The sequence below is a fragment of the Bicyclus anynana genome, chromosome 11 (genome assembly GCF_947172395.1).
Source record: "Bicyclus anynana chromosome 11, ilBicAnyn1.1, whole genome shotgun sequence".
NCBI classification, from domain to species: Eukaryota; Metazoa; Arthropoda; class Insecta; order Lepidoptera; family Nymphalidae; genus Bicyclus; species Bicyclus anynana.
In genome coordinates, this window is record NC_069093.1 from 14829520 (window position 1) to 14839728 (window position 10209).

The 10209-nt window shown below is 36.7% G+C and overlaps 1 protein-coding gene and 1 long non-coding RNA gene across 4 annotated transcripts; one reads left to right on the top strand and one right to left on the bottom strand.

Annotated features, from left to right (window-relative positions):
• Positions 1–698: 698 nt before the first annotated feature.
• On the bottom strand, positions 699–8043 carry LOC112050509 (uncharacterized). 3 transcript variants are annotated; one of them, XM_052884107.1, is made up of 11 exons: positions 7904–8043; positions 7501–7569; positions 6354–6471; positions 5374–5864; positions 4893–5079; positions 4562–4744; positions 3581–3721; positions 2766–2946; positions 2485–2701; positions 1650–1878; positions 699–1100 (listed from the first exon to the last, which is right to left on the bottom strand). In XM_052884107.1, the coding sequence occupies exons 1-11, from the start codon at positions 7978–7980 to the stop codon at positions 999–1001; spliced, it is 1995 nt and encodes a 664-aa protein (XP_052740067.1). In that variant the 5' UTR covers positions 7981–8043; the 3' UTR covers positions 699–998. The 3 variants fall into 3 exon arrangements, with proteins under 3 accessions (XP_052740067.1, XP_052740066.1, XP_052740068.1); XM_052884106.1 differs by having other exon boundaries at positions 7471–7569; XM_052884108.1 differs by lacking the exon at positions 2485–2701 and having other exon boundaries at positions 7471–7569; positions 7904–8042.
• A 232-nt stretch (positions 8044–8275) lies between these two features.
• Positions 8276–9434, top strand: LOC128198516 (uncharacterized). Its single transcript, XR_008251273.1, has 3 exons — positions 8276–8654; positions 8963–9130; positions 9395–9434. It is a non-coding gene; the product is annotated as an uncharacterized LOC128198516 (long non-coding RNA).
• Positions 9435–10209: the final 775 nt, after the last annotated feature.

The window sequence follows — 10209 nt, forward strand, 5'->3', positions numbered from 1 at the left end:
GGCATTGATGCAGTCATTCCAAATACAAATTAAAAAAAAATACATTCTCGAGACAGCTCAGCCAATATTACTCAAATAGCGTTTTATTTTTATAAACTGTTTACAAACACTAAAGAAATAAGATGGAGGATGTTTTTAACGGTAAATGTTGATTATTAATTAGTCTATTATGATATTAATTTATATAATCGTTGTTAATGTTAAATCTTAAAATACGAAACCTCCAGAGAAACATCTGGTGTTGCTAGTTTAAATATTCTCCCTAAAGTTAGGGGCACAAGCTAGTTTAATCTACATACCTAAACAATTATTTTTCTAGTAGTGAACATCGCGTACCTAAACGCGCACTTACAATTCACACACATTTCTGTGAGTATGTTCTTTATATCCTGACAGTGATCCTGACATTGTTTCATAATTTCATAATCAACGTATTTTGTTCATCATTGTGTAGTAATCTGACATGAAAAATTACATGCTTAGTGATATTTAAGACAATTCGCATTCTGCCTGCCCATCCAAATTTGGTAAAATATATCTAAGGGTACCAGAGCAACTTTGGCTAGGTACCTGTTCTAATATAGAACCTGCTCCAGTCTATCCTATCTCACCACTATGGTGGCTCATATTAACCCATAGAAAATATTAATCGCCCTTAAGAAACAAGGTAATGTTATTATTAATAAGTAAAACCAACATTAATTTTTAAATATATTTTATTTGTTCAGTCCGGTACAAGCTATAATATAGCTTTGTTACAAACATTATTATTATACGACAGTATTTTAAACATTTGGTTTCATATCTATTGAAAATATGTAACAAAAATATATAGAGGAAATAGAAATATATAAATAAATATTGAAATATGTTAACACGCATTTTTTATTCATAAAACTCTTATTTGAATGCTGATGGTGATGCTTATTTTTAAAATATGTATGTACAAATTCACGCTTGTGAGCACTGAGCAGTCCAGCGCTTCAGCCGGTGAGTGGTCACCTGACCACGTCGCGCACGCCGCGCACGAGCAGCTCGACGAGCGGCGCGTCGTGCTCGTAGCCGGCCGAGTGCATGTGGTGGCGTATGCTGAGTATACACTGGAACAAAGTACAACTTGTTCAATCGTCCTTAGACCCGCGGTCTAAGCCGCGTACTTTTCATTCCCGTGGAACTACGGGGCTAAAATATAGATTATGTTACTTGCTGATAATGTTGTTTTCCAAAAATGTTTTAAAATCGGTCCAGAGTTTCACAGTTCCGCCTAAATCTTGACAATTTTATTTTTTTATTTTATTCTGTTTTGCAGTATTTTTTGTAACAGTGTTTCAACTGTCAGACGGACGGACGGACAAACAGACAGCTGAGTTGGTTTGCTAAACTGACACAATGACTTAACCTAACAAATATTAAAAATAGCTTGTACTCATCTTCATGTAATTGTGCCTACTTGAAGCAAACACAACATGCTTACTTGTCTTAGTAATTGGGCTCAGTATTACCCGTACACCCAAAACCCTACTATAAAGATACTTTTTATTCTGATTGTGTAAGTACCTCAGGCTCCTCAATGAGACCTCAGCGGCGTCAGGGGGGGGTTTGGGCAAGCACAGAAGCAGAATAGGGGGGACAACTCTGTAAAGAGGTACCTTCTCCAGATAGGTGAGGCCGGCCTGCGGGCACACGTCCTCGGCGACGTTGACGCTGAGCTCGCCGCGCTCCGCCAGCAGCGCGCGCAGCTCGCGCAGCAGCTGCGGCAGCGACGCGCGCGACACGTCGGGCTCCAGCCGCACGCGCAGCTGGTAGCCCGCCGCCTCCGCCTCCGCCCCCGCCTCCACCCCCGCCTCGCCCGACTCCGGCTCCTCCACGCGGAAGCAGCTGTGTGGATGTTCATGATACTTTAATACTTGCAGTGCAGCCATTTAGATTCATTCTGACCATTTTATAAACGTTGCAAGTTTCCTTAGTCAAAAACTGAAATCGCACATAATGCACCCATTGTATGTATGTAATTATCCATTTGTAATATTACAAAAAAAAAAACTTTAAAAAATTGATTACATATTTTAAAACATCCTGTATTTACTAACATCTACTTATTGCGCTATGCGTCGGTCCCTGTGAGGTCATTCACTTTAGCCTAAACAAGTGTAAAGTTCAATAACTTCATACCTACGAAACAGAATTAAACAGGATGATTAAATTTTTTTTTTCACTAGGGTGTGAATAAGCGCAATGTCATTTTTAATATGGTTAAGAGGTTTCTTGTATTGGACTAATATTACTGTCGGGGCGGCTTACAGACGATGATACTAGCACGGTGTATTCAGGGAGATAGTTTTTGTAGAGCACAATTTCAGGCTTTTGAGATACATGCTGCCATATACAGACAGATTACAGGCAGGTCATCTTCTTCCAAATGATAAATCCAGGTAGAGGTACGGGCCTCAAGGCTTATAATGCTCTCATGCGTGTGACACTGACCGCAGTCTCGAGACGCTGGGCACGGCGCGCGAGGGCCAGTGCTGCGAGGTGATGAGCGCGAGGAAGGGCAGCGGCCAGCGCAGCGCTCGCTGCATGGCCCGCTGCGTGCGCAGGTCCTGCGCGGAGGGCGCGGCGGGGAAGCGCGGGTGCGAGTGGTGCCAGCCGCACACCGCCAGCCCGCGCGCGCGCAGCCACTCCGCCGCGCTCGCCTGCGACACTGCGGCACACATTGAGTCAGCGCGGCGAGGGGTACACTCACTGGTCGGGGTCACCAGCAGTACCTGGGTCCATGTCGCAGTGCGTGGCGGCGGCGGCGGCGCGCGCGGGGCGGTAGCGGCGCACGAGCAGGCGCGGCGCGCACCAGTCGCCGCCCAGCAGCCCCATCACCTCGGCGCGCGAGCTGTGCGCGTGCACGTCCATGCTGATCAGCGCCGACACGTGCAGGTGCACTTCGCACGGCGGCTGAAATTGTTACATTCACCTAAAATTATTCTCTGACAAGCTACAATAACTTCAACGTTATTCCTACACCTCCAATAATACACTATTTGCAAAGTTGATCAAAGTCAATTGAATACAATAGAGTAGACACACACTTTGCTTCGCTTTGTGCAACCTCACTTCACCTCGCCCAACTTCCGATTGTTGTCAGTTTTGCGCTCGAGTCAAAGAAGTCGAAGTGATCCGAGATTTGATCACCAAGTGCTTTGCTGTAATACTCAGCTCTCTTCAGGACAAGGGAGTAGTGTATTCGAGGTATTGACCTCTTATAATCAAAGAACACAATAATCATATAGAAAATTTCGCTTAAAAACTTTGCTTTGACAGTTTTAGAATTATTGGTCAAGAAAATTGTACCTAAAAGCCTTTAAACATAGACCAATATTCCATAAAACTCCAACCTTAAGTATTGAGTTTAAGATTGAAATTACAAATGCGACTACTTGAATTGAGTGCCAACAAGTTGTGAGGACGTTGTTTGGTCTCTGATTGTGCATCCACTTTTTAATAGGAGATCGATGATTTGAGGCTAAAGATTTCGACACTGTGCTCGTTCAAGTACACAATGACAGTAAGAAGTGAGAAGCTCAGGTACCGGCTTGTCGTCGCTGTACAGGCGGCACTGGATGAGCTGCACGGGCGGCGGGCGCGGCGCGCGCTCCTTGCGCGGCTCGCGCCCCACCGAGTACAGGTCGCCCGCCGCCGTGTGCATGATCGTGTAGCCGCCGCCGCCGTCCTGACGAGTTACATACACTATTATGACGTGACGAGAAGCAGCAACAATGATTATATCATTATTTTGTAGTAGAGGAAACACCTCGAGCAGATCCCAGGACTTGTGACCTTGAGTGTATTAAGGCTTCTCTTGACACCTCCCCTGCCAGACATATTCTCCATGCCTACACTAAACAATTTATGATGAACATAACAACATAAAACATTATCAATAATACACCACAAAATATTATTGCACAGAATCACTGATGCGACGGGGTTCACGCTGCCTAACAAACAACTGAGCTCAAGTCATCATATACCTAGTTATTTATACTGTCACTGTTGCAACAACTTCATACTAGTACCTCCCCTACACAATAACATAAATAATAAATGTTAATACCACCCATAATCAAGAAACTTGAAACACTATGTCAACTGAATTGTTACCTAATCAACCATTTCTTCAAGTCTATTGACATTTGTGGCCTCACGACTCAAGTCAGTAAGTAGATAGATAGAAGTAGGGAAACCGTTGTTGGACCAATAAGTCAGATGATAATGGCTGTGCTATAAGAGCTTTTAATGGTGACATTGTTCACGTCTTCAAGTATATATTTTCATTTAAATCAAAAAAGCCAAGACTAAAGAATTACTCTGTGACAGGGTACAAGAATAGACTGGAATTCCAGCCAAACATAGTATTGAAGAAAAAGTAATATATTTCATAACAACAGACTATTTGCTTCAAAGTTAAAAATTACTCTGATTTAAGACAAGTTAGGAAAATATAAGATGCTTGTTTTGTCACCTGTTAAATATATCATTGTGTATCATTACTGTACAAAATATGACTTACCAAAGGGATTTTACGATTTCTCTTAGGCATGGGCTCGAATTTCCTTGGTGGCACTACTACGGGAGCATCAACTGCTGTTTCGTGCTTTTCAGGTGTCTTTTTCAGAGATCGTTCATTGTCACTGTCGATGTCTACTTCTATGTCACTCTCACACTCAGAGTCTTTCTTCTTCTCTATTTTAATCTGCAACAGTAGTTATCAATACATATAAATAAAATTAAAGTGTCTGTCTGTATTTTTGAAATAACTGTTTTTAAGTGCCTAAGGGTTTTTCTTGCTCCAATGTACAAGTGATTTAAAATGAGTAATCTCGTAAATATTAGATCCATACCACTTGTTCTCCTTCTGAAACTGGCAAAGCTTGTCCTGAACCAAGTAATATTTGCAACTTGGGACTCTTCACACTATCGTCAGACAAAGACAAGCTAGAGTCTTTCCTAGGCCTCCCTTGAGGAGACTTCTTGTTGTTATTGCTCTTATTTCTATTTGCTTTGTCATAGTTCCTTGACACTTTTCTCCTATAAATTAATGAACAAATTAAGATAAAAATCTATTTTGATAATAATATAATTTTGGTCATATTCTGGGAAGCCTATAAGACTGGATATGGTGGTAAGATAAGTGATGATAAACCGAGCGTGTTTGTGTGTGTATCACTGCATGAGTCAGTCAGTTTTAAACTATGAACAAATATACAAGTATCTACTGAACTTCCTGGAATGGATAATAAATAATATATTAAAAAAATGTGTTAAATAAAATTTTGTGTACGAATTACTCATGTAAGTTTAAGAAATTAAATTAACAATTACCTATGATTACCAATTTTTTTCATTGCTTTAATCTTTTCTTTCTGTTGTAAAGCTAAACTGCTTGATGTATCCTTTTCTGATTTTACTAACTCTGTAGACCCAACAGCCAAATCATCTTCGTAAAATATTTCCGACGGATTCACTATCAAATTTGTTGGTGTATACCCATATTTTGATTTATTTTTGTCAAGTACATTTGAAACATTGAATTTGAATTTGGTTTTCTTTTTCAATGGTTGTTTGATCACTCTTACGGTCGGAGATGCAGTTGTAACCATACTTATTACATCATTCACTGTATTGTCTGTTACAATTTCTTCTTGTACCACAGTGGGAGTGTCTTCAATGCTCTCATATTTGTCTGGCCGCAGTCCTTGAGCTGGTGTATCTAGCTGGATTCCATGTTCTGCCTCTATTAGCGCAAGTATCTCAGGTCCTGTCTTAGTTTTTAGTGTCTGTGATATTTTACTTACATTTCTTCCATACTTTGCCTAAAAATATGGGATTGTTTGTAATAACATAAAATTATAATCATCACAATTAATATTTCTTCACTGTGATAAATTAATACAAAGAACTATACTAAAAACTCCACATGCACTGTTTACCAAGAAACAAATTAAAGATGAGGGTATAAATCGCTACTCATTTCACACCCAGTAATAATTATAATAAAGTTGTTCTTAAATTTATGAAAAATTATTTAGTTAATAAGCTTAGAATGATTAGATATAGTTAGTATATTTTTAATAACAATTTATATAAAAAAACAATAAATAAAATAAATAAGCTATGAAATGACATGTGTTTTCTACCTTCATTTATAAATTGTTTGTTGGTAAACATTGCACATTGATATGGCTTTAGTATGTAAATCAAACAGAAATAACAACCCAAGACATCTTATTACACTGTTGATGAGATCACTTGGAAAACAGGTATTATCTATGAACAAATAAGCAAAATATCTAGGTTTTTACCATTTCCTTTTTGAGTATATCTCTCTCGGCTTGGCTCCACACAGTGGTGTGTAGTGTAGAGTTGTGTCTATTTGTTGCATTTGTACCTGAAACTCTCCTTGATGGGCCTTCCTTCAGCCTAGAACAACATGAGTACAACATAACTCACTAGTTTTTGCCATTTTCAATTGATTAGGTAACATACACTACACAAAACAACAAACTTTCACTCATTTCACAGGGAATATTTTCCAACATGTCTCCAGTTAGTTGGAAAACAAGGGACAGAGGACTATGGAAGCGTCTAGAGGAGGCCATTGCCTATGAGCAAGCTGAAGAAAAAACAATCAGTGTCAATGATTGTGTAAAGAAAAATAAATCAGTAAATAAAGTCTTTACTACTGTAGTTGGAAAGTGTGTTGACTAAGAGTGGGTACAACAGTAGTCCAATGGGTGGAAACCCATGAGCTCTTATTGTTGAGTCTAGAATTTTAGCACGGAGCTGGTGAGGTTTCTGACTATATAAAATATACTTATTACAAAAAACATTCGCTTATTATCAGAAGTGGGATAGTATTTGTTTGTCCTCAAATGAATACACTTTCGCTTATGCATACACAATAAGTAAAACATTATTCGCAATTACCACCAAATGATTAAGCCAGTGGAACAATAAATGGAGATTGTTAAACACACATTTTGTTGCCTTCACCTTCTACCACCCACAGCTAAGTGGTTAGTGTTGACATTAATATGAGATGTACCATTTTGTTATCAAGTTTGTAGGGTAGAGAGGTAAAGTTGTTCTAACTTAGAGCACATGCCTACTTACAATTGTAATTGGCTGACTAAATCACTGAGTAAACTAATAGGTATAGTGATATATGAGACTCCGCACATCTTTTCCAACAAAATCGGACACCAATCACATCAGAATCCTGATTCTGACTATGACAGTTAAAAAGTTGTTTAATTGACGGCCAACTTACAATATAATGTGTGTGATCACTTTTAAGTTTACTAAAACAACAACTGACTTCATAAGATTTAAATATCAAAGAAAAACATTCCAAATAATAGTAAGTACTCCCTTCGAATCGATCTTTATACCTAGTTTACGAAACTTAGATAAGCTCACCTATTTCTAGCTATATTCTGTGTATCATACCAATTGTTTGCTGTGGCATCTTGCAGCCATTGAGGGTGCACCGTATCTTCTCTGTCCGAACATGATGGGCTGGGAATAATAAATTAGTTTAAGCAAACACAACAGTTCCCTCTATCATGTTTACAAAGTGGACCTACTTCAATAAAAAAATTGTATCGAAGCAGGTCCGGTTTATGTAATGTATGTGGAACGATAGGAACTGTTTAAGGTGAAAACAAAACATGTATCAGAATGTCTGAGTGTCTGACATACCTAAACTTTATTATTTTTAAAAAAAAATCCCTTGTTTATAAATAAAACGTCAGAGACTATTATGAATGATAACTCGTTTGTAGACTCAAAACAAACATAGTATTGCTAATACTATAAAAACTAACGTTAAAAATTAAGAGTATTAACTTACATCCCTTGATTATTTTGAGCAAAACAAGAATTAAAAGAGAATTCTCCAAGAACGTCAATTTCATCTTCGTCCGCCATGTTTTTAGATAATAAAATTAGAATTACAGACGACAAATAAATGAAACTACCATACTACCAAAGACAATAAGAAGAATCATAGACATTAGCCATTGATATGTTTTGTTCAAACAATTTTAGAGACGTTAAATAGGTTACTTCTTTGAACTTTTTTTTTAGGATTCCGTAGTCCACAAGGAACCCTTATAGTTTCGCCATGTCCATCTGTCCATCCGTTCTTCCATCCACAGTTTAGCGCAGAGACTATTACTACTAGAGAGCTGTAAATTCTTTGACACCTATGTATATGGACCTGTGGCATTTTACGTCAAATTTGGTCAAGTATTTATTTTTTTAAAGAATAAACAAAATTTTTTCGTAACCTCTCTAACTTAAAGAAAGCTACCTTAATGGAGCGAGATAGATATTTTTTTAGGCATTGCGTAAAGAGGTTAGACATATTTTACATGACAACATCAATTATGTCAGTTATGACCAAATTATCTTTTGTTTTTAGTGACCAAAAATGGCTATTGTTGTGGTTCCGGTGTAACGGTATTCGAAATATTACGGAAATAATAACCAATAAGCTTGTGAATCGCAAAATAAATTAAATATTGTACAATGGTGAAGTGCGCAGTTGTTGCCTGCACCAACAAAACCCAAACAAAACTAGCGGGAAATTCATTTCACAAGTAAGTATTAAAATCTTTGATTTTTCTGTTCATGTTGAGTATTTTAAAGGTGTTTTTTTTAATTAGGCCCATTGCCTAATTCAAAGCTTTACAATACGTGGTTTTATGGGCAATCCTTTAAAGAATTTAATTATTTCATTTTGAGTTTTGGTTTGACCGTATACGTAGTGTTGGGAAAGTATTGTTTACAATATCGATGAATAGTGAACAATTGATTTGTTTCGCTATATCATCGAAATAAGCGAAAACGTATAAATTAATAAATTATTTTATGTTCTATAAGTATAGTTATATTTTATATTTTTCAGATTTCCAAAAAATCATGATTTAAGACAAAAATAGCTAAACAGCATTAACAGGCCTGATTTCCATGACGATACAGCTGCATATATTGTAGTGATCATTTTAAGAAGGATCACATTAATTTTACATTACGCCTTCTGCGCCTCAAGGACAATGCCTGCCCATCAATCCCGGTGAGAATCCTTTTTCATCGTAATCATTCTTGTTTGTGATAATATAGGAATTCCCTCATTTTAAAATATTTGAATACTAGCAAATTTTAATTTTAACATTTATTTATATAATTTTTTTTACTGTGTCCAATAGTGTAAGAGAAAGATATAATTCACAAAATTGATTTTGCTGGTTGGTTGCTTTATGTACTCATATAAATACTAATGTTGCATTTATAGTAATATTTTAGTAGATAACCAAAGAATAAAAAATACCTATTGCAGAATTTATCACCTGAGCAACAAGTAAGACAACCCTTGCAAGAAATTGGCAGAAATTAATAAACTATGTTAATATTGAATAATACTATAGTTGTTTATAGTAACGATAATTATTTTGTTTTTTGCAGTATATAATGGTTGCATCTACTTATCAGTCAGTCAGTACACCAAACGTACATATAGTAACGGCTGGTTTAATTAAGGACGTTTTGGCTCGTATTGTCAAAACAAAAACTTAATTTTTCTTGTAATAACGTCTCAAAAACATATGAAAAAAAAATGTATCTAGTAGAACGATAATCAAATATTTAAGACCATTTTTAAAAAAAACTGTGAACTAGCCTATTCCTTTTTATATTTATAACGTATAACGTTGTATCAAAAATTGTAAGTTTTGCAACTTCTATAAATAAATTTTGTTGATGAATTACGATTTTTGTTTCCTATTGCCTTGGTTTAGTATTAGGCTGGTGGTCTAGGACAACACCATATTCATCAGATAGTAATCGTTACACAATCAAGACATAAACACAGGCCAACGTTCGTGAGCGCCAATACAAAACATTGTATAGTTTAAATAATTTATACTATACAATGTTTACTAAATACCACAGAGTAACCAGAGAGAGTCTTTACAAACTGCGTGCGTGCATTTGCATATAAAAACATATAAAAATAATTACGTAAATTGATATAATAATCAATAAAAAAATACTCCATCTTATTTCTTTAGTTTTTTGGCGTTAATTGTTTCTAAATTTTATATTTAGAAACAATTAACGCCATTTTTCTTGAATAATATTGAAAATTACTGATGA

What these genes read in the sequence shown, in the direction of transcription:
- LOC112050509 (XM_052884106.1), bottom strand. Translation starts at nt 7,980, where the DNA reads ATGGCGGACGAAGATGAAATTGACGTTCTTGGAGAATTCTCTTTTAAT. An exon ending in AAAAAAATTGGTAATCATAG is followed by an intron (nt 5,080 to 5,373) that starts GTAATTGTTAAT and finishes ATTAATTTATAG; the next exon opens with GAGAAAAGTGTCAAGGAACT. An exon ending in TGTACAGCGACGACAAGCCG is followed by an intron (nt 2,947 to 3,580) that starts GTACCTGAGCTT and finishes TAACAATTTCAG; the next exon opens with CCGCCGTGCGAAGTGCACCT.